Source organism: Pan troglodytes, chromosome 4 (genome assembly GCF_028858775.2).
Source record: "Pan troglodytes isolate AG18354 chromosome 4, NHGRI_mPanTro3-v2.0_pri, whole genome shotgun sequence".
Lineage (NCBI taxonomy): Eukaryota > Metazoa > Chordata > Mammalia > Primates > Hominidae > Pan > Pan troglodytes.
Window position 1 is genome coordinate 31794131 of NC_072402.2, and position 25851 is coordinate 31819981.

Sequence of the window (25851 nt, forward strand, 5' to 3'; positions counted from 1 at the left end):
ACTGTTTTAATCTATCATCTTAGTGTGGCTAATGACTTGGTTTATATTTGACAGAAATCATAACCTGAATTTTCATTTTTCAAATATTTTTAAAGTGCTTCATCTGGAAAAGAGTTTAAATAATTCTCATGTGAAAAACCTTACAGAGAATAACATAACTAAGAAATACAAACTAGTAGGAAGTTGGTGCCCAGATGCTTTTTTATTTTGAAAAGTCCCTTACTCATTGAGTCCAGGAGGTGGCAGTTTCACCTACAAAGCTCCCTTTAAAACTGTATGGGTTTTTGTGCATCTGATTCAAATCCTGTGTGCAATAAAGCCACACCCATGATTCTGTCTGAAGCCTGCTTTTTACTCCAGACATAATCAGTGCTACTTTGGGTATGTCAGCCTTCTCAGGGACAATCCTTAAGGTCTCTAGAAGCCCTTTTATTTAGCTGAGAAGATCTTTCAGGCTCCACCTGAATTATTTGAAATGTTTTCACAGGGAGGTTTGTAGCCACATCCATGATTTGATATTTATGTTGGGCCATGTCTTTCTGGCATTCGATAATTTACCACTTTGAGAGGTGGGAGTTTAGAAACAATTGTGTTTTCTAACACAAGTCCTGGTCCTTGTATACTACTTCCCTTTACTTTCAAACGGACTGGTTCTTTATTTAGCTCATCTCTTTATTGTAGCACCTTATCATATGCAGGCAGTAAGAGCCAACTGATGCTTTAACAGTCTGCCCGGAAATCTCCTTACTCATATGAAAAGTTTATCGCATACATGTTCTGCCTCCCCAGTTACCTCAGATGACAGCTTTATCAATTGTTACTCGCTACATAAAATGGGTAGCCATTTTTCTAGCTTTTCGTGGCCATGACTGCTTTTCCAAATACTATCTGCCACCCATTGCCACAGCCAAGGCCACGTATTGTGGGGTTTCTGTTATGTCATAAGTTATTTCTCTGTAGCAGTTTCTTTCTTATCCTTCCACATTTCTTTCACTCATCTCAAGCAAGCTAGCCTGAATTCATTCACATGACGATCTCAGCACTCCAAGAGAGGAAGTAGATGTCTTCAAGTGCTTTTCAAATCTCTGTTGTCTTCAAGTCTGTTAACGACCTACTGGCCAAAGCAAGTCACATGGACAAGTCCAGATTCTAGGGATCCAGAAATAAACTCCTGTCCTTTAAAGAGTTAAAGAGTAAACTGTGTGGATATAAAGAAGGTATTTATTAGAGTAATTAATGACACCAGTCTATTACAGATATTTAGGTTAATATTTATTAACCAATTAGACAACATTCTCTTTACATATTATGAAGGAACTCCAAACTGAACCAATAGCTTTCAGAGGCAGTGTTTGAATTATGCAGTTTAATTTTTACCATGTTACATAGTATTTTTTTTTGAGTACATGGTTTGAAATGAGTCTTGCAAATCTTATGTGTGAATCTTAATATTACCCTGACTTTTGACTTTGCCAAGGGAACATCCATAGCAAAGTAAACTAGTATGTTTCAATGCCCAAGACAAAAAAAAAATGTCAATTTCGTTTTTTTTATGCCTTAGGTGATATTTGTGATCCCAATCCATGTGAAAATGGAGGTATCTGTTTGCCAGGATTGGCTGATGGTTCCTTTTCCTGTGAGTGTCCAGATGGCTTCACAGACCCCAACTGTTCTAGTGTTGTGGAGGTTGGTAAGTGCAAAATTTAAGCATTTCAGTAGTTATCTTTTTGTTTCCATGAATAACTGGCAGTTTGGCTGTGGTGCATTATGGAGATTAGTTGTAAAATTGCTGTATGTTCCTAATTAGTTTACTTTTGTGTAGGATTCTCAGTTGTATCATTTCCAGTTTATATTGAAATTATATTAATTGTGTTCTTTAAGTTTTAAAATATTTTTAGTAATTAACACTAAATTTAAAGACATTACAAATAATACATAAACATAACATTTCTTATATTTCTAATATTAATATAAATTTAACATTTTATTCTCAAATAAAATACATAACTCCAAAGTCAATTTATTCAAGTTAAATTATCACTGTAAATAAAACAGGATCTTTTTAGGGACTTCGAATATCCATCAGCGTTTTGTAGCTGTTCTAATCATTACTTTTCTTAGGTGATAAATATATTTTATATTTCTAAGCATATAAAGAAAAGGATATTCCAGATGCAGTGCTCTTCAAAGTTTTCTAAAAAATTTGCTCTGCAAAAATTAATGTGTCATTGGTTACATTCAAATAGTTTTTTTAAAAATCTGCGAAATATGTATACTTATGGATTTAGAGTAACTTCTGTAGTTTCCACATAGGTCCCCATTAAGGAAATAGCTGCACTTTAAAATAATTTAACACCATGTAAACTTGTGCAGAGATTTTCTCTCTGACTAAAGAGAGAAATAATTTTCAAAGTTAATACCACAGGTAAGTTTGAAAAAAATTTATATTTTTCGCATTAGTACCACGAAGAGTACAAGATGGAATATATCTCTTCATTATAGGCAACCAAACATGTTTTGTCAACCTGCATAAACCTTAGAGAAACAGGACACTTCAGTGGCTTTGGGGAAATAGTTTTGAAAAAGAAAAGTAATAACGTCCAGGGATCAGTCTGAATTACCCATCATTGTACCCAGTGCACCTAACTTAATTACCTTATGCATAGTAAAAATCCAGTAACTATTGGTTGAATGAAAGAAAGAATAATTAAATAAAACCATTAATTTGCCATCTTTGGCCATTAGTTACTGGATTGTAGTGTGCTTTATTTTTTTAATGAATTTTCCTTATTTTTTATATTGCATTATGAATATATGTTATCCAAAGAAGTTAATTATATTATTGCTGAAAGGTACTTTGTTCATTTAATTCATCTTCAAAGATAATTCTCTTTTAATGCTTTTATTAACTCACTGATATTTTAGGAGGTTTGACACAGTGCCATCGAAATAAAACTGTTGTAACCACTTTGACCCAGGCTTCAAATATGTACATTTGAGTTTCAGAGTTTAATGTGAGAATCATATCCTCAGGAAAGTCTGTATATCTGAAGAAAATTAGAGTCATAAATACCCCTAGTAGAAATGTATGAATAGAGTAAAATTTTAGTGTTGTATTTTAAGCCCAACAACCCCAAATTGGCAGTGCCTTCGAGTTGTATAATAGTATATAATATTTTTGGCACTATTTGAAAGATCCAAATCTGGAATCAGAGAAACAAATGTAGGTAAATGATTAAGAAATCAGTATCTTAGCAGAATTTTTTTTTTTTTTTTTTTTTTTTTTTGAGATGGAGTCTCACTTTGTCGCACAGGCTGGGGTGCACTGGCACGATCTCAGCTCACTGCAAGCTCCGCACCCCGGGTTCACACCGTTCTCCTGCCTCAGCCTCCGGAGAAGCTGGGACTACAGGCGCCTGCCGCCACGCCCGGCTAATTTCTTTTTGTATTTTTAGTACAGACGGGGTTTCACTGTGTTAGCCAGGATGGTCTCGATTTCCTGACCTCGTGATCCACCCACCTCGGCCTCCCAAAGTGTTGGGATTACAGGCGTGAGCGACTGCGCCCGGCCAGCCGAATTTTAAAGTAAATACTTGTATACTTTTGGGCTATACTTTTAAATATTAATCCAACATTCACCATTTTGTCCGAAGACTGATACTATGGGCAGCAACACTTAAAAAACTAAGCACGCTGCCATATCCCACCTAGTTCAGTGTGACTTTGGGAAATTAAACGCTTATAGAATTAAATTCTACTCAGATTCATTATTACATATTAGTATACATCTCTGATATTCAGAAATTGGATAGTTATACTGTATTATTTTAAGCTATATTTTTTAATTATACATTTCATACAACCCTATTCTTCTCTGGGCTGTATTTAGGAGTTTTTGGAAGAAATGTATTTAGTTTGTATTTGTTTGATCATTTAGTATAGGATATTAGTTACACCAATTCTATTTTCATGTGCTGGTGTTCTAACATTAAAATACTAGGAAAAAACTTTCCTAAAGTCTTAAAGTGTTGACAGTTTCTTGAATACAACTTTCCTATATTATGACATAATTTTTATAAAGGATCAGAAAATAATGAGAAATCAAGCACAATTTTCAAGTTCAATACCTATTTATGACAGAAACATTACCCTATTTGCCTTTCTACTGTTTTTCTTAGCCTCATATTTTCTTGCATATGAAAGGTGTACTAAATATTGATTGAATAGTAATACTTGGTAGTAATGCCTTTAATATCTAGCTTACCTTGGGTCTTTTCATATTTTTAAAACTAATATTGGGATCAAATATTTCAAACATTAGATTACTAAAGACCATCCTGCGTTTTTGTTTCGGAAAAAAAAAAAAGGCCGGGCATGGTGGCTCACACCGGTCGGTAATCCCAGCACTTTGGAAGGCCGAGGTGGGCGGATCACGAGGTCAGGAGTTTGAGACCAGCCTGGCCAACATGGTGAAACCCTGTCTCTACCAAATATACAAAAATTAACCGGGCACAATAACAGGTTCCTGTAGTCCCAGCTACTAGGGAGGCTGAGGCAGGAGAATCACTTGAACCCAGGAGGCAGAGGTTGCAATGAGCTGAGATTGTGCCACTGCATTCCAGCCTAGGTAACAGAGAGAGACTCCATCTCAAATAAATAAATATATAAATAAAAATAAAAATAAATGGCTTGGCCAAGGCTTTTTTGTTATTGTTCTCCTGTTGTTATCTAGCACCAATGCAGGAAACAGAGTGTATTGGAATTTAAAAAACAAACAAACAAAAAACATGTGGGTATTTTGAGGTAATATCTTAAAAGACAAAAAATATTTGAGCTGTCACTAGTCTGTATTTTTCCTTACATATTAGTTACCACAAAGATAGAGATGTGTCTAAGGTTTCTTCTATCCATTTCAGACCATATGAATTTTGAGCCATATATATTATGAAATTCTGAATCTTTTTATTTTTAATTTCCAAAGGAAAGAAAATAATCTCATTTATATTTGCTTAGAAAAAGTTGTTTTTTGATCCCAGTTTTTAAAATTATGTTTATCCTGTTTATTCTACAGTCAGACACATACCCTTTTCATTGCAGTTCATCTGGAAAGGAGAATTTCAAATGCATGCTTAGAGAAAAACTTTTCATGATTTTACCTCAAACCTTACTACTTTGCAGTAGCTTTGTTTCAGGTTGTTGATACTTATTTCAAGAGATCCTCATCCAGTTTTGTACTTTTATTCTTCCCTCACAAAGCATATAATGTCAGATAAGCACAAAACACTTAACACATTTGCAATCAATACTCACATCACTTGCATTCCTGTGTCACGTAGGATAGTTTGGCAGAATTGACTTTCTCAGATTTGTAAACTTCCTTCACTAGACAACATTGCTTTTCTTTGGACATTTTTTGATATTTCTGTATACTGCATTCTCATTCTCTCTCTCTCTCTCTCTCTCTCTGCCTCTCTGTATCCCCACACACAGCTATCACACACACCTACACAACTCAATGTGCTCAGCCTCTTAGAGTTATTAAGATTCACTTCTGATATCTGAAAATGGCAGTAGGAAAACTTCTCTTCAAACAAAGCAAAGAGAAAGCCCTTGTTTTAAATTCTTGAATTCGAAGGCATTACCCAGATTAATCAGTGTTTGCACAGATGTGCACTGAATGCTGCCCCCCTCTCCAGAGGATTTGTGGACAGACCACCATGTGGCTAAGCCGCAAATTGCTTCCCAGTTACTCACTCACATTCCTGGATGGCACTGTGTAATTGGGAGCTATATTATGACACATTCATTTCATGCAGAAATTTTCTATTATCTCTCTCTCTCTATATATAAATGTTCTATTATCTCTCTCCATGTATATATATATGGCCAGACTGGTCTCCAACTCCTGACCTCAGGTGATCCACCCACCTTGGCTCCCAAAGTGCTGGGATTACAGGCATGAGCCACCTCTCCCAGCCTATCAGTATATTTATACAGTTCATAAATGGAAATCTTGAGAATTTTTAAATTGTACAAGTTCTGTGGCATAACTGTCCTATGTGTGTTATCAGAATAATCCATTAAACTAGTAAAAAGTATAAACTTTTACAACTCAAATACATAGTATATTAATGTAATCAAAGGGAAAAAATAAGTGACTTTTTTTAAACAAATAAAATCTTAGTTTTCATTTATTTTCAAACAAATATTTATTGAGTGTTTACTAAGTAATAGTTACTTGAATGGTGGAGGGGCAATGATAAACAAGTTGCTGTTTAGATGATGAGACAGATAGACAGACAGACATACAGACAGAAAGATGGAGATAGATAATAGAAAAATAAATGATAGATAGATAGATAGATAGATAGATAGATAGATAGATAGATAGATAGATAGATATGTTGTTATGTGTTGTGATACAAGTACCTGGAGCCATAAAAATATAAAGCAAATGTCTTGCCTTAAGCTAAGTGTAAAGGAATGCATGCCAACCTGAAAAAGTAACATCTAGACATAAATCTAAAAAATAATTTCAATCTATTGCAGACTAAAAACTACAACAAACAACAAAACCTATTCCAGACAGAGAAAATAGTGTGTAGAATAACCAGGAGATTAAAAAAAAAGGTATAATGTCATAAACTGAAGGAAGTTAAATGTGGCTAGAACTTAGAGAGAAGGGACATGGTGGCCAGCACTGACTCTGAGGATGGTGACAAGTGGCAGATACTCTAGAGTTTGGTACAGTGTTTAAAGAAATTTCAACTTTTTACTAAGAAAAACAGAGAGATTTTGTATTTCTGTTGGTGCAATATGGAAAACAAATTACAGCAAAATACAGCAGGGGGACAATTTGAAGGCAATTGCAGCAGATGAGGCTAGACATGATGATCTTGGCTTCTGTCAATGTGGTAACTAACGGGATGAAGAGGAGAGAGTCACTGAGTATTTAGATGATACCATAGACAATTATTGCTTATTTATGGGGTATGAAGAAAAAGAGTTTGGGAGAAACTAAGAGTAAAGAAAGGCATCCCCAGTTTCTGGCCTGAGCAACTGGGTATCATTTACTGAGATATTATAAATGACAATACACAGGATTGGGAGGCAGAAGGAGAGTTCAGTATTTCACATGTTGAATTTGACAAATTTGATAGATATTATCTAAGAAGTAAAGCATAGATGTAGAAGTCATAATTACATAGATGGTTATTGAAGCTAAGGGAATGGATGAGTCTGTCTAGAAACAGGATAATAGCAAAGAATAGAAGAGCTAGACATGGGAAAGAATAGAGGAATTAGAAATACAAAGCGGTAAGAGGCCATCAATATTTAAGTGATAGGCAGAGAAAGTGAAATCTGTAAAGGAGCCAGAGAGGCAGAGTAGTCAGGTAGAAGGAAAACCAGGAAAGTGTGGTGCACAGTAAGTTCAGGATTAACAATGTCTCAAGGAGTGGGTAATCAGCAATGTCAAGTACTGTGGGGCAGTTAAGCAAGGTAAGCATTTCCTTTGATTACATGTGATTGATGGATGATCTTGTTGGTTTACGGAAGATCAGTTTTGCTGGCGTTGTGGAGAAAGAGCTTGACTGTGGCATGTAGAAGAATTCGTAGAAAAAAACTAAATGGCTAAAACAAACATTTGTCTATTTATTTATTTGCTTACTCATTCATCTATCAAATATTTGAGTATCAGCTATGTGCCACTCTTCCTGGCACTGAGGATATAGCAGTTAAAAATGGTCTTTGCCATAAATATGTGTAAAATATTGTTAAAATGATCGGACAAAACAAAGAATATAAACATTGGAATTTGGTAGTAAGATAAGATTCATTATCACTTGGAAAAAATTAAAAGTATGTGTATTATTGACAGTAGGTCAGTACAGGATAATAGTACTGTATATTATTTAATTTATAATTTCTTTTTATCTTCTCTGTAATTACATTGACATCTGGCCAGGCTTCTCATTTCCAAATATATATATATATAGCATATCATGTAAAAAATACATATATATATTCAGGAAAAGTTATTTTATTCTGTTTTATCTTCTCTTATCCTCTTTTACCTATCATATTCCATAGAAACTTATTTCACTTTGGTAATGATATCCCTTTTCTAACACAAATTCAGATTCTATTAAATGTGTTACCCTCCTATATTGTCACTAATAATCTGTTCTTCAGCTTTCATTTTATTATGAAAAATTGAATATATTTATCCCAGAAAATACAGACTGTCATACACATTTTTTAAAAAACTAGAAGTTGACTGTACATTTCACTCTATGAATAGCCATATTCATGTTTATCTTTCAGAAGGCGATCAGTGTCAGAATATCAAGTAGTATAATAGAGTCTGACGTTGTCCGAAAGACTTCTTGTTAGTGTTCATGAAATATCAGAAAGTTAACGAGCCTTAAGTAGCTCTCTTGGGTGGTGTAGGGTTATTTTAGATTTCAAGACTTTGGTTACCAAATGAGGGATTTGGTAAATTTCAGTTAAATTTTTCAGATAGTAGATGAAATTGTGAGTAGTTGTTGGGGTGGTTTATTTTCCCCTCTACTTAAGATTACTTCTTAGACTCATGATTGAATCCATTTTTCTAGAAGTTACCATAATGAGAGCTATGTTTCACGGACTAAAATACTTTCTCTAAAGCTGCTAGCCAATAGATGATTGCTAAGAAATTTTCCAGTCAACTAGGGTCAAAGGGATTTATTTTCACAGTTATGTTTACTTACTTTTCTAATAATAAGAAAGGGTAAATATAAGTTCATACAAACAAATATAATTGTGCAGTTAAGATGACAGATAATTAAGGGAAAGTTTTCGTACTAATTTTGCATATATTATGGAAAAGTAATTATATTTTATATGTGTAAAAATTCTGTAACATACCACATAAACTCATTAGCTTATTGATGTAAAAATATTTCTGCTTTATTAATAATGACAATGATTAGAATTTGTTAGTTTGCAATTCCAAGCTGTGACAATTATATGTTAACTTTCAGAAAGAAAAAAATGTATAACATCAAAGAACCTTAGATATTATTGAGTACCAAAAGCCACTCTAGCCCAGTCAAAGGCTAAAAGCCAGTTTGTGGTAAAGCTTTTATTTGTAAGAAAAGACAATGACCCATTAAGAAATTGATGTGTGTCATTTAAACCACTGTCCTTTCTTCTAGGAGTATGTCCTTATTCATAGGGAATAACTGCTTTTGTATTTGAATGTATTTTACTGCCTAACAAATAATCACAGAGTTTAATGGATTTATTAAAAAATAATATTATCTCAGAAGTGTGTGAGACAGCTAAGTGGATATTCATCTCTGGAACATCTTTTACGTCTTTGTTGCACTCATATCTGCGTCTGCAGTCAGCTGGCGCTGGATAGAAGATGGTTAACTGATCTCTACTATTACGTAGTGGCAGCGGCAAAGGTGTCAAACGTAGTAAGAAAGATCGAGTCCTAAAAGGCACTTTTCAAATCTCGGCTTGCCTCACAGTAGCTAACAACACTTCTGAGGGGAATATATGCAATTTCATTTTACAAATGTGCGGATGCAAGAAGGGGAGGAGTTTGTGGCTAGTTTTACAATCTGCTGTGGAATGTTGCTTCTCTTTTTAATTTTATTTTTGAAGAGTTTTATTGGCAAAGCAACAAGTTGATAAACACATAGGTATGTTTGCAGATATTTCTTTTTATGTTATACACAAATATATGGCCATGATTACACAAATCCTAATCACATTGGCTTTAGCAAAAGCTCTTCAATTATTTTTATAAGGAGTAAAAAGGTAAAATCTCTTAAGGAAAAACTTAGATTTTTTTTTTTTTTTACATTTTAGAAAAAATTATTGAAAAAATAGGAAGGTGAAAGTTGAAGGTAATATCAAATTGCCCTTTTACTCCTAACCTGAAATCACTTGTGGCACAGCCAAAATGTATAATTCTATACACTTATGAAAATGAAAATTACAAATTCAAAGTGATAGGCCACAGTGGCAAATTTAGCATTAATCTCTGGAAAGATTTTATCTTCCAGCTTTTCCCTTTCATGGAAAAGCAATCTATAGAAGACTCACAAATCACTTATATGATACTATGTAAAACATGCCAAAAATCTTTACAATCTTTCATTCTGTTACTTGATTTCATCTTCTTCATTGATTTTCAACATGAATCTATTTCTTTATTCTAGGAAATTATACCTATTGTTATTTCCTTTAGATTAAGTTATTTGCACCATAAACTATGGTATCCAAATAAAGCAAGTCATTTAAAAAACATTAACTTTTAAGCAGTTATGACAAGGTGTTGAAATGTTATCATCAGAGAAATTGAGATTTATAATGAAGAGGAAGCTTAATGGACTTATGCTCACTTATTCATAGTAATATAGATTTGGAGTTATTTGATTTGTATAATAGGAAAAGAAAAATACACATGAAGAGAAAAAGAAGAGATTGTTATCCTATCAAATATATTTTTTAAATAATGTGATTATATATCCTTTAATTTTCATTCAAACATTTGATTACTGTAGTAGGCCATAAAACATTTAAAAAAGGGTAAACTAGAACTAGGCATATATAAAGACGAGTGAGGAGTTTAGTTAATAAAAACTATAAAGAAAGGGACATTCTCTAAAATCAAGACCAATAAGAGAAGGAATAAGCATTTAATCAAAGAAAGCTTAAATCATGTTTTAGAGCATCTACAGCAGCAGTCCCCATCCTCTTTGGTACCAAGGACTGGGTTTCATGAAAGACAATTTTGCCACAGAAGGTGGGTTGGCATTAGATTCTCATAAGGAGCACGCAACCTACATCCCTTGCATATGCAGTTCACAATAGTTTGTGTTCTTATGAGAATTTAATGCTGCTGCTGATCTGACGGGAGGCGGAGCTCATGCAGTGATGCTCTTTCACCTACTGCCTGGTTCATAACAGGCCACGGACTGGTAGGACCCCAATCTAAAGTATGGAACAGGCTTAGGGTAAGTGGACAAAGAAAGCCTAGGGTAAGTGGACAAAGAAAGTAAAGGGCTAACGGATGAATGACACAGCCTTTGTTCTCATCTCTCCTCATACTACTAGTAACACAGAAGATAGAATGAAGACAAAGATATGACACTTTAAGAATTCATTGAAAATAAATGTTTTGGCCTGGAGCAGTGGCTCATGCCTGTAATCCCAGTACTTTGGGAGACCAAGGCGGGCAGTTCACTTGAGTTCAGGGGTTTAAGACCAGCCTGGCCAACATGGTAAAAGCTTTTCTCTACTAAAAATACAAAAAAAAAAAAAAATAGCCAGGTGTGGTGGTGCACACCTGTAATCCCCGCTACTCAGGAGGCTGAAATGAGAATTGCTTGAACCTGGGAGGCAGAGGTTGCAGTGAGTTGAGATCATGCCACTGTACTCCAACCTGGCAAAAGAGAGAGACTGCTTCAAACTAACTAAATAAGTAAATAAATACATAAGTGTTTTGATAGGTTGGATTAATTTCTTGAAAATTTTACAGACTCCTGCTGTAACATCTAATACAAATCTTATTGGTACCTCCTATGTGCTAGAATCATGCTATTTGATATGAGGAATTACTACAATAAAGCATAAGGGTTACTGAGATGAAATAGAGGCATGGATTCTTTGTTAAAGAGCTTAAAGTAGATGTCATCGTTTATGGAGTTTTGTTTGGCCACATTCCCTGGAGCCATAGAAAAACTAGGTTACATCTCAAGGTGACTTTGTACTGTAAGACAACTTATTGTTTAACATATATCAAAGTATTTATGTGAAGAAAATTCCATAATCCATATGCTTAAAGTACATGGGTAACAATTTTTAAATGAGTCATATAATGAGAGTAGAATTGGGCTGAATCATTTCCAGATTATATTTAATTTTGGCCTTTGAGAGTATAAAATTAACCAAGCTATGATTTAAAATAGACAACAATCAATATTTATTGTTATCTTCTTTTTATTTTAATCAAGGCCTGGAAAGAAAAATAGGGAGGGCAAAATTTCCATCTCTCAGCCAGAGATAGAACCCAGTAAAGATATTTGTTTTCTTAAGTACTAATCCTTGGAAAATATAGCAAATTTCAAATAAGAATTAACACCTTTTTAATACAATGTGTTCATATAACCCCACAATGTCTTTATCTGCTAAGGTTTCATTGTGAAATCAAACCAGAAGTGCTTCATCCAAATCACAGGGAGCCACTGGACACAGAACTCATTATTGTTACTCATCTGCACAAGGAGCTACAAACATTTTCAAGAACAAGACACATGCTGTTTGTGTCAACTTAGCTATCTTTTAACCAATGACTTTGGCTCTTCAGGCAATAGATAAATTGGAGTGCATCACAGCACAGCCTCTGGCTTCCAAGGTTAGATTTCATTACTTCTTAAATATGGAGGTCCAGCTGTATTACTTTCCACAATGCTTTCCTGTCCCACAACTACCGTAGTAAAGCTCACTTCTCAATGAGCCCTGCTGGTTATTAGGACATCAGGTGATAAACACTGAAGTGTGTGGGCAGATAGTCTTTGTATGCAGTTTATCGGTCACTGTAATGCCAAAGACAAAGACTTTTTTCCTCACCCTTTTCCCTTTAATTTTGCCTGTATTTTCAGAGTGCACCATTCATTTACACACACACACACACATAAAATAACCTGAAAATAAACAAGGGGGCTAATATCAATGTCAGTGTTAAACGGGAAGGGGATTCTGTGATAAATGTAATGATTAGACCAAGGTCATTGATTCCTGCTCAGTGGAAGAACAGGTGTTAAACCTACAATTTTGTTCCATGCTTTTTGCACACTGCAGTGCTTGTGTTCAAATTAAGCTGTGCCTGTTACACATATGGGGAGGGTTACTTTCAAACCCGAAGAAATAATAATAATAATATTTCTTTGGAAGTTGTTTTTTTTTGTTTTTTGTTTTTTGTTTTTTGTTTTTGAGATAGGGTCTCTGTCGCCTATGCTGGAGTGCAATGATGGAATCATGGCTCACTGCAGCCTCAATGTCCGGGGCTCAAGTGATCTTCCCATCTCAGCCTCCCAAGTAGCTGGGACTACAGGTACACTCCACCAAGCCTGGTTAATTTTTGTACTTTGTGTAGAGACAGGGTTTTGCCATGTCGCCCAGGCTGATCTTGAACTTCTGGGCTCAAGCAATCCGCCCACCTCAGCCTCCCGAAATGTTGAGATTACAGGCATGAGCCACAGAACCTAGCCAAAAATAATACTTCTAATTCCAGTGTTTCTTACATGCTGAGCATGCTCTACTGGAATTCTGTAGTGTGTAAATATCTGAAGGAACACATTCTTTCAAGGACAGCATCATGGGGGTGTGGTTAAGAAGCTAGCCAGGCTGAGTTGAAATCTTGGTACTTCTGTTTGCTAAGTCTGTGACTTTGAGCAAGTTACTTAATCTCTCTCCACCTTACTTTCCTCATCTGTAAAACTGGGGTTAACAGTACCAACTTCAAAGGGTTTTTGTGTAAATTTTTTTTTTTTTTTTTGAGACGGAGTCTCGCTCTGCCGCGCCGGCTGGAGTGCAGTGGCGTGATGTCGGCTCACTGCAAGCTCCGCCTCCCAGGTTCATGCCATTCTCCTGCCTCAGCCTCCCGAGTAGCTGGGATTACAGGCGCCCACCACCACGCCTGGCTAATTTTTTTTTTTTTTTTTTTTTTTTTTTGTACTTTTAGTAGAGACGGGGTTTCACTCTTTTAGCCAGGATGGTCTCGATCTCCTGACTTCGTGATCTGCCCACCTCGGCCTGTCAAAGTGCTGGGATTACAGGCGTGAGCCACCGTGCCCGGCTGCTTTTGTATAAATTAAATGATTCAATATATGTAAGGATCTTAAAACAGTGTCTGGCTCATAAGTGCCACCCAGGAGTTACTAATTAAGTGATATAAATAATTAAACCTTATATACTATTTTAAAGCTATGTGCAGAAATCAAACATCTAGGCCTCTGACTATTCTTTCATCATTTTAGTCATTAATAAAATTATTGAAATGTCCAATAAGTACTGACTTATTATTTTTATGTCAGGTTGTTTTTTTTTTTTTTCCTGTTGGTGCATGAATACACAAACTGGGGGCAATTTAGTTGTCAGCTTTTAATTTTTCAAAAAATTTCTTTCCTTCAACATATAATTTGACAAATCACTTCATTTCATATGGGAAAAAGAGAGCCCTATTTTTTATTATATGAAATTTATGAGTAATGTAGGTAATGCTTGCATAATTAGGAATCAGTCCTTTAGGAATCTAGCTTTCCTTATGCTTAGAGCAAATAAGTTATGAATTGATTTTTTTCTTTATAAGATTGCAAAATGGGAATCCTGTAAAGGTATAATAAATACCAAGTTGGAATTCATGATAGCACATTAATATTAGTTTCTTGGATATGATAGATCAACAATAAGCTTTTTGTGGTTTTGCATAAAGATAGAATCATAGGGGAAAAAGAACATTAGGATCTTCCATTTAACAAATGTGTATTGAGCCTTCATGGAGAGCCTGTGATCTACCCTTTCTCTATGACCTGATGTTAAAGGCTCTGCCTTTTAAATACTTAAATTTGAGAAAGGGTAAGACAGGCATATCAGTAATCATTATACAATGCAGAAAACAATTATCATAAGAGGGGAACAAAGTGCTATGGGTATCAAGTGGGGAAAGATCACTTCCTGTCCTAGGAATCAGATTTTATGGTTGTGGTGGCTTCTGTGAGATGAGCTGAGATGGAAATTTATTTAATCTGTAGACATTATGATATTGGAACATTTTAAGCAAATATAGAATGATAAAAAAGCAGAAAAACAGGAGACATGGGGAAACTTTCTAGAAGAATTAGCATTAGTGGTTGCTCAGTTTATAAGGTGTTTTAATAGGAGACATGGGGAAACTTTCTAGAAGAATTAGCATTAGTGGTTGCTCAGTTTATAAGGTGTTTATGGGGAGGATTGGGAGCAAGACCAGGAAGGTAATGTGGATCTGTATTCCATAGAGCTGTGGTCCCCAACCTTTTTGGCACCAGGAACCAGTTTCGTGGAAGACAATTTTTTCCATGGACCGGTGGTTGGGGAATAGTTTCAGGATGAAACTGTTCCACCTCAGATCATCAGGCATTAGATTAAGGAGGCCACACCCTAGATAACCCACATGCGCATGCTCACAATAGGGTTCCTGCTCCTATGAGAATCTAATGCTGCTGCTGATCTGAGAGGAGGCGGGGCTCAGGCTCATTTCCTGTTGTGCAGCCGGGTTTCTAACAGGCCAGGGACCCATACCGGTTCATGCCCCATGGAAGTTGGAGACCCTGGATATAGAGCCTCTATTCATCTCCTTGAACCAAAATATAGTCTTCAATGTTATTTCCAAAATTATCCCAGAAATATGACTCTATAACTTCCCTTGATAATATATTATTCAAGTGTGTAATCATAAAAACAAAAGAACACAAAGCTCTTATCTGAACAGCATTTAAGTACTACCTCAGGCTTTTCTTTTGAGGATTACGTTGTTTAAATTGTACATTTTTCTATTACATTTTTATTCTGCCTCCAAGATAAATTTATTTTTTGATTTATTAATTATTTTATTTTTGACAGGACTTGGTCTAATAGGTAGTTGATTTGGAAAGGGCTGAATGTGGCTCATTGACTGAAATTGATGCTAAGTTTTAATCTAGAATTTCTAACCAGAAATTAGTTATTGGAAGAAACAGCTGTAAACTTTTAAAGCTGGTTTCCAGGAGAAACATCTACAACTAGAAATGTCAGTTGACATGGAAAATTTCATGAGAAGCTACAAAATGTTTATATTCTGCTGGATGGACACTAGTTTTGGACACTAAGGAAATTGTTTCCATTAGAACAAATGTTTGGTTTTCCTGTCTGTGGACTTTAATCAACTACATGTGAAATATATGCAAACTAGATTATTTGCTAGAGAGAAAGTGAAAGATTGAAAGTATATCTTTAAGGCTTTTCTTTGTTGCAAAATTTTGCAATTCTTTCCCGTTGCAAAGATACCTTTGACATTGTTTGCATGCCAGTTATATTCTCCCTTGACTCAACCCCAAGCATGACCTCCTCTGACTAATCTTGCCTTTAGGCAGCAAGAAGATAAGATTACCAGTTCCCAGTACTCTAGGAATTGGTCCATAAGATGTAGCTGAAGGTTCCAAGTCTTTGCTATTGTGAATAGTGCCGCAATAATCACACGTGTGCTGGCACATGTATACATATGTAACAAACCTGCACATTGTGCATATGTACCCTAGAACTTAAAATATAATTTAAAAAAAAGATGTAGCTGAAGGAGGGAAGGAAAGGAAATTAATTCTTTACAATGTTGGATTGCTGGTTGTTATAAAGCCGCCTAAACAAGACAGGTAATAGCACCATTGTATTTTGTGCTAGTTAGATCACATCTGGAGTACTGTTTCCATTCTCATTACTATATTTTAAAATACATTATCAAATTTGAGTTTATCAAGAGTAGGTCAACAAAAATGATGACTAGGGTGTATATACCATAATATGTAAAATTAAGTAGGGATATTTATCTCAGTTAAGAAAAGAATTACAATAGCTTTTAAATATTTGAATGACTGGCCTGTTAAAGAATGGGCCTCATTAGTCCATTGTTTTCTAGAGGTGAGCTCTGGGAGAGAGATATGACATGTTCCTTGATGAGATTTTGAATTCCCTGCCTCTAGAAGTTTTGAAAGATATATAGATTTTTTGGTCCGCAGATTGGATCTGTTAGAAGGGTAGAAATTAATAGTTTGCATTCAAAACTTGAAAATATTCTAAAAGATAAGAAAAATGTGGTGTGGGCCCACCCTGAATAGTCCTGCACCTTTATTCAATTTTCATTGCCTTAAAGTTAGGCCTGTCTACTTTTTTATCAGTTGAGTTCTTTAAAGACATCCCAATTAAGGAGAAATTTAGCCTAGGGAGACAAGTTTTGCAGATAAGAAAATTACATTGTCAATGTTATATGATTAACACCCAAATGTGGATACACTATTTTCCTTTCAAGAAGGTCCTAATGATTCTGAAAAAAAAAAAAACATTTAATTTTAGCTCTTATTGTAACAGGAAGAAAAAAAATCCTCTAAAGCAGTCATTAACTCACTGTTACATAAGGCAGTAGCACATTAGATTAGCTCTACGTAATCAAGCAGAAATTGTGCTTTATTTCTTATGGTTAGTGTCCTTGAGATGAGTTAAAACTACATGAAAAAGATAATTCCCCCTGACCAAAATGACACGTACAGATTTCACGGAAATATCTCATCTTTCTTCAAGTTAGACCTGCCCACTGTTTTTTTTTCTTCCCCCTTCATCTTTTGAATTTCAAAATATATTTTAATTAAGCCAAATGTGTGGATCTATATTTTGGGAACACATCATTTCAAAGCCATCGTAAAATTTCTGAATTATTTTGGAATATAAGCAATGAAAAGGCAATGATATTTTACTAAAAGACCTCACAGATATAAAAATGGTAAAAAGTCATGTTTGAAATAACTGTAACCATATGAAATACTTGGTTGTGACACACACACACACACACACACACACACTGTTTGCCAAGATTCTACCATGAAGTAATTTTCTGTCTTTAAATTCATCACCATTTATTTTTTAAAAGCATTGAAATTTTATATTATTTATGTCTCAGAAGACACAGAATATTCAGTATTCAGCCCTAAGCATTTCTAGTGGGGTGGGATGATGGGCAGGGAAACCAGTAATTGGTCTAAGGCTGCATCTGCCAGGCACATGGATCAGTCATTTGTTTGTCTCTGTGTTTTGTGCTATTGGACATCAGACATTGGAAGTTTTACTATATCTCTGTTAATGGTAACTTTATTAAAGCAAGAGAGTAACATTCACAGGAAAATGGCAGAAATATAATATCATCCAATATATTTAAGAAGCATAGTCCTTTTTTTAAAAAATAGGCTGATGGCATCAAAAAGGATGGCATCAAAGAGGATCTTTTAAAAATCTTTCTTACAAAAAGCAAATATTTTACATTCTGTTTAGGATTATGGACTTTATTTAATAAAAGTATTAGATAATTTATTTTCTTTGTTTCTACCATGATTCAAATGAAATCTGATTATTCATTGAAACCTCATTTATAAGACAGAAATCCTGGAATTCATCCAAGTATTATTCACTAAAGACTTAGTGAAACAAATTATGCCATATCCATTTACTTCAAAATTCTGCTTGTGGTGAATTTTAGTTAGTAATTTAGGTGATTTAATAAATATACTTCTATTTTCTAATGCAAACCTTAACCCATTGTACCAATGGATTTTTTTTGACAACACTCTTAATCATTAAGTCTTGTCCAGCATTAACATTTTATGTGCAATGATTCTGTGGTTTTCTTAAGTGGATACTGTCACTGAGATTTGTGCCAGTATTGCTGATCAATTCATTACTTTTTAGTTTTCTGTTCTTTTGGTTTTAGCAGATTTGCTTTTTAGATTAGCTCATTTGTCCAGACTTATGGAAATGAATTGAGATTGAAGTGAGTAGTCTCCTACACATAAATAAAGCAGAAATCCATAGAACATAAAGGAGGCTGAGAGTATCAGCGTCCTGCTGTCAGGTGCTGTGAAACAAAATAACATGGATGCTGTGACCATCTGAAATTCATATCTAGTGAGCTGGTAGCCTCGGCTTCGTGGCTTCTCTAGTGACATTAAACAGCATTCTCATTGTAGAATTAATGATTCTCTCTTTCCTGTATTAAATTTTCAAAAAGATTATGAATTTATTAATTTTATTGAAAATGGATAAATCTGAGAAATCATTTGTATTAACTTTTGATCTGCTTTATCCCTTGCAAGTTTCTTCTTTTTATTTGCCCATGAATTTTCTTAGGTTTAATTTTCAATCCTCATTTTACAAAGCTAAAATAAAAAGGGTAAAAACAGTCATTAAATTTACTTTTGGACTTCATTTTCTCAATTTAAAATTGGACAACTTTCCAAAAATATTTACTCAGAACCAATTATATACACTGTGCAAAATTAAAACATTTGCCCTCCAAGGAAGAATAATGTCCAGCTTGGGAAACAAGGCTGGAAAATATTATGTACCATTCTGTTTAGAACTGGCTTTCGGTTATAGTTTAAAAGGTAGTGGGGGTAGAAGGGAATATCTGGAGACTGAAATAAATACTAAGGAGTTGAAGGTGGTGAAACTTGAATTCAGTCGACAAGGATGGTTTGGGTTTGGATAGGGAGGAAGGGCACATTTAATAAACAAAGGATATTTAAGGACAATTGAATAGATACACCAAAATATTGAATTGTAAGTCCCCTTGTTATATCAAATCACCTAACTTAAAGATATTTACTACTTCCTTTAAGTAAGAGAATTTGTCCTAATTATGTTCTCAAAGACTAATAACAGCTGGGATATGAATGTAGGCTATTTGAGTCATATTACTTTCCAGCTTCCCAGTACTCCGGCTTACTTTTATAAAATATGTGTTTTTGTTCAGTTTAGTTTTAGTTTTCTTACTCAGTGGCAAAAATTGAACCCAAAGCTTGCATTCTTTTTTGTTATTTTTCTCATTTATACCTCTTTCTAAAATGAGAGAATCACAAATGCACTGGTAATCGCTGTTAAAATGATTCACTGTATAAATACATTGTAAAACCCATGTAAACTATATCACCACTAAACATTAAAAGTACATTTTGTGGTTCTGTTTAAATGAATCTACTTAATTAATAAATCATAGTTTCATGTTTTCTGAGTTAGTTTAAAAATCACAGATTTAATTTTTCATGAGATAATCTAATGGTCTTTAGAGCAACCATTGTCTTTATAATAATTATATTGTTTCCTTCCTACCCCAAGAAGGAAAATTTGATTTATATAATGACATATAGCTATAGAAACTATATATAATTATGTATATATTTATATGATGAAACATATACAGAGATGTAAGGCTTTCTTTGATGAATTTAATAATATTACAAAATGAAGCAGCTGAGCTTTATTTAATACAAATGACTGTATTAAACATTTGTGTATCTTTTCTTTCAACAAATATTTATTCAGTTCCTCCAGTGTTCCAGACACTGTTTTGAAAACTACGGATGTAATGGTGAGCAAAAAAATGCTACAGCCCTGTCCTCATGAAACTCTTAGTCTAATGGGAGAGACTAATAAAAATTCAATATATGTTTACATGCTAACTACATGTGTACAAGATTATGTTTTATGTGTTATATATTATCAATACTTCAATGGATGCCATTCTCCAAATTTTGCACAGGAATCAAAATGCATGTAAAATGTTGATAGAATGGAAACATTTTGATTATTCAAGCATTTTCTATGCAAATCCAATGCTGTGCCTCACAGTGACCCAAATACTCTGCAGTTCTGAGATTGTGGAGTTGACCACATCATATGCTGTCTGAAATATTTGGCCAGAGGAAACTAATCATCTTTGTTATACTTTTCACAGGGAAGAAGTTAGTAATAGCAACCTTTAAGTACAAAGTCATATCCCAGTTGGGCGATTGGCCAAGGACAACAGATAAACAAATAATAAAACAAAAAACAAATTAACCCAAACCTCTCTCTCGGTACTTCTATGGATACTTCTGCAGGCAACTCCATATCCTTCTTTAATGACTGAGTTCACAAATTTAAATAATAGTTTACTCTAATTTTAGTAATGCCGCTGCTCCCCTCAACACACAAACATACACACACATTTAGAGCACTTGACATCTGGGTAGGCATAAATAATCAAGCATAAATATCATGATTGCTATTTTTGCATCACTGCAGTTGAATAAAACATTGTAAAATATTGTCAGAATACAATAATACATAGTTCTTGTTATGGAAATAACTAATGACTAGATAATTATATGCTTGAAAACATATTTGGTACATGCTTAACCAAATTTATGATATAGCCAACAAAAGGATCAATAAGTCACTCTGAATTAACATTCACATGTAAAATATGTTATACTAAGCAATGTAGTTTTTATATTTCATAATGAGATTTTCCTATTTGATGGTAAGCCACACTGGGTGTAAAATTGTTTTTAATGGGTATAATTTCCAAGTTATAAAAGTTTACTTAAAACACTCAAAAATGAAACAGACAAAAACAGAATATGTAAGAATTGTTGAAACCACACAAAGAGACTGGAATCTGTCTAATGAATAAACTTAAGTGTTATAGTATCGTGTTGTATCAGGGTAATATACGGCCCACTGGGCCTGGGTAGTTGTACTTCACAGTTGATACTTGTGGGGAAAAAGAGAAAGAGAGTGAGGAAGAAAGGAAGGAAGTCAAGGAGAGTCTGTATGATGCCTTCCTGTTCTCCCAAGTACCACCACACTTCAGGAACATGGGAACATGTACACTGGTGGAATGTCCTGCAAAAGAGCGACTAACTTAAAAATCAAGGAATAGGTTTATTGTATCAAAGCATGGTGGTAAGCTCCCTGGAAAAATAAAGCACTGAAATCTCAGCTGCCCACTGAATGCATAGCCTGAGGCTGTGTGTACTTCTGGTCTCAGCTGCCTCAGATAATTAATTTCTTATGCATTCTAATATTTTTAAAAGGAACAACAAAACTGATTAGGATTGTAGCAGATTGCCATTTAGATGTGAATAACAAAAAGCTCAACTCTAATAATACACAGTATGTATTTTCCCTAGAACTAGAAGTCCAAAGGAAGGTCAGGATTCATGGTTGATCTGATTCAGTGGCTCAACAATCTCATCAAGATTCTAAAATCTTTGTTTCTGCACTCTGCCTTTGAGCAGGATCAGCTTTCTTCCAAATCTGTCTCCCATCATGGTTGCAAGGTGCATGCCAATGACTTCTGGGGCCACAAGCCTCTGTGTCTACATCTAAAGGAGAGTGAGAAGGGGTTATTTCCAGACACTTTCTCAGAAGAGTGAGGAGGCCTTTTTTTTCCAAGAGCCTCTCCCCACCTAAATACACACAAATATCTCCTTACATATCCTTGTCCCCAAATGGGTCACATGCCTATATCTAGGCCAATAACTGTGGCCAAGAAAAGGGAACAGATTTAGTTAGTTCTGAGATACAGACCATTTATTAAATCCAAAGGGGATGTCATCTTTCCCTAAAGCATTGATATAGGTACCCAATGAAATCTGAAGATGATACAAGAAAACAGTGTTGAAATCTCGTGAAACAACCAGAATATAAATTGCAAAGGGTTTTCTGTAAGCCTACTAATTTACTGCTGTGGTTCCAACAATGGTACCCATGGCTGTTTCCCAGTGAAATAAACTTTGATGGGTTAGAGTCAGAATTCTCAATATTTAGTGTTCATGGCGATTATCTACAGAACTTATAAAAAATGCAGAAGCCTGGGCTAAAACCCAATATTCAAATTCAGTAGGTGTGGGGCATTTTAACAGACACCCAGGAAGATTCTGTTATGGGTGATAGGAGGATTACGCTTACTTAAATTCTATATGTCTGATATATTTTTTTACTCTCTGTTTTCCTACCATCATTATAATTTCAGTACATTCTTCTAAATGCTGACCAAGTGGAGCAATACACTTATTTGTTGGGTTGCTTATTTTTGGTTTTCTTGGTGAATGTGTTTAAATTCCCAGAATTAGAAGAGACTACATGTGCCATAGACTCTGATTTTTATTTTAATTGCTGATTTTATGACTTCTGAGAGGAAGAGAGAATAATCATTTGGGTAGCATGATAGTACCTTCTGTGATACTTGTTTCACAGAAATGTCATTAATAAGGCAACTAATGCCCACTTTGAGGTTTATTTTTACTCTGGGGCTCTAGTTGCCACCTGTTAATAGTTGATGATGTTTTGTTCAGTAAAGCAGTTAGCCTGAAATGCTGCCTTTGTTACAGAGATAACTAAAGCTGGATTATTACCAATAGTAACGCTTGTGTATATGCCTTTATGAGTGTGAATAATATGAATATTGGTTAATGACATCTACCCATATCAAGGAAGCACTGCTATGTAGATGTTACATAGAAAGAGAAATCTTTGCAAAGTTGTGTATTTGCTGGCTGTAATTCTGTTAATTTGTAACAAAGATACTTTCAGGTATTGCAAATTCAAGTGTAGATTGGTGCACAGCTTGCCCTGTGGGATTTGCTTTTTCAAAGGTTCTGATTACTATGACTCTTACTAAATTTGGAATTGTCTTCATTTCTGTACTTGCTAATTCCTTCCTAAAATTTCTTGCTTGTTCTTACATAATGGAAGAGTAAAATCTTAGCAACTTCCAATCTTCCTTCCTTAGACATCACTTCTTTAGGGTGCTTTGTTTAACCAGTCAGGATCTCAGCTGCCTATGTCTGTCCCTGGATTGTGAGGGAAATGGAGAAGCTTCCAAAGAACTCCATTTCTTGAAAGGATTTCTCTCCTCAGCCTCTGTATCAATTTTTCTTTCTTTTCTCCCCCAGTTTTATGCTTAAGTCCAGCTAACATTATTAGGAGCATAACTACTCCCATGACCCAACACTTTAAATAGTACCTAGTGAATTTCAGTAAACTCTGTCGTCTAGTTTTTATCTTTAAGTAGAAACGGAATCAGCACTTTGTGATACAATAAGGCACAGCAGAAGAAGTTCAGTTTTAAAGTCACACTGACATGAGCTCAAATTCAAATTGAACTCACACAGATTGTTCAGTCACTCTGAACCTCTGTACTTTCTTTTATCAAATGAGAAATATTTTCATGTCATTGGTTGCTTTGTGAATTAAATGAGTTCATACACATAAAGTGACCAGCCATAAGTGTAAGGATTTTTTTTCTTTTGAATCTCTAGACTTTTGTTAACAATAACTCATCTAAGTCAGCACTTCTGCAAGCCCCTGTGGTATTTTCCTAAAAGGGAATTCCTGGAAGCTACCATTTTTTTTCCTCTTTGAACATGTTATGATATATTTTGGACATGATAAAGCGGCAAACAGCTTTTAAAATATTTATGTTCTCTGCGCCATGCATGCCAACTGTGTTTGCTCTCTCCATTTCTTTATGTGCCAAGGAGGCGAGCCAAACAGTGTGAGAAGAAAACACTGTCAGGACACAAAGTCAGCTTGTCTAATGTGTACTCTGCGCAGATGTAACCTTAACGGAAAAGAGTGGAGACCACTCCCTGGCTACACAGTGATACCTTGATTAACGAATCCGCTGGGAACAAAGTTCCTTTATAAGCAATTCAGCTGAGTAAATTTTTATTTTAAAACTTCATGAATCAAGTGAAATAGTACTGGCTTGTGTCATATAATTCAACGGTAATATTCTGGGTAAACTGCAGTTCTGTACAAAGCAGAAATACTTCTTCACAGAGTGTGTGTTGAAGTATAAAAGTGAATAGATGGATTCTAGGCAAAATTGTGAAGCTGCTTCAGACAAACTTCTTTTTCACTCTTGTAATTGCTGTGCTCCATCCTCCACATACACAGGGCAGTAGGTTATTGCCCTTGGAATCTTGCTGCTCTCAAACCTTCCTACCTCTTAAAACAGGAATCAACAAGATTCACACTTGTATGAGTTACAGTTAATGTTATCTTACATTGATATTGCCTAGTAATACCTCAATCCTGGCTACAAGTTAATACCATGTAAAGATTCTGACTTAATTGGTTCTATGTGGAGCCCAGAATTTGGAATTCTAATATACTTACAGGGTTGGTAACCACTACCCAAGGATAAAATTGTATTTTCGTATTGTGGCCTCCTCTTTTATAATGTCTATGTGTATCCATATGTGGGTTGCAGAACATAAGTCAGAACCACCTGGGGTCACTCTTTAAAATGCAGGTTCGGGTGTCCTTACCACAGAATCATCACTACTAAATTTTGAAGTGTGTGGTATATGTAAGTGTGTGTATGTCACACACACACGCGCGCGCACACACACACACACACACACACATACACATAGTGGGAGAGAGAGAGAGAGAACTGGAATCTTCATGTTTAAGAAAAGTCCAGGCCGGGCGCGGTGGCTCACGTCTGTAATCCCAGCACTTTGGGAGGCCGAGGCAGGCGGATCACCTGAGGTCAGGAGTTCAAGACCAGCCTGACCAACATAGAGAAACTCCATCTCTACTAAAAATACAACATTAGCCAGGTGTGGTGGTACATGCCTGTAATCCCAGCTACTCAGGAGGCTGAGACAGGAGAATTGCTTGAACCCAGGAGGCGGAGGTTGCAGTGAGCCGAGATTGTGCCATTGCACTCCAGCCTGGGCAACAAGAGTGAAACTCCGTCTAAAAAAAAAAAAAAGAAAAGTCCAAAGTGATTTTGAGTCACCCTGAAGTTTAATTCTTCCTTTCTTATGACTTCTATCTCATGGAACACAATTTTTGACCATCAGCCATGACTTTTAATTCCTCTTTGCCAAATAGAAAATTGATGGTGGGGTAGCTCTATGTTATATACAATCCATATTTTTTAGCAATAATATTTATAATAATTTACACTCAAATTAACTAAGATTAATCTTATTTGCAAAGGAAAATCAAATTCAGACAATTCAACTTTTTTCTAACAAATATTAATAGATATTTTAAAGTATAGGAGCACATATGTTTTTATTTAATGTGAATACTCATTAATCTGTTATTAAATCATGACAATTTTCTAATGTATACACAAAATTACAAGTCAGGGGCTTGTAGTTAGTGTTTGGAAATGTGAAATATATTTATGTTCAATCTCAATATCTCTTTTTCTCTTTCTTTCTCTCTCCC

At 35.0% G+C, this 25851-nt stretch overlaps 1 protein-coding gene across 2 annotated transcripts in view; it reads left to right on the forward strand.

Annotated features, from left to right (window-relative positions):
- Window positions 1–25851, forward strand: part of EDIL3 (EGF like repeats and discoidin domains 3) — a 441707-nt gene that overhangs the window by 127121 nt on the left and 288735 nt on the right. For both annotated transcript variants that reach the window (XM_001146806.6, XM_526867.7), the window contains exon 2: window positions 1562–1690. In XM_001146806.6, the coding sequence (XP_001146806.1) occupies window positions 1562–1690 (129 nt within the window). The remainder of the gene's footprint in view (window positions 1–1561; window positions 1691–25851) is intronic.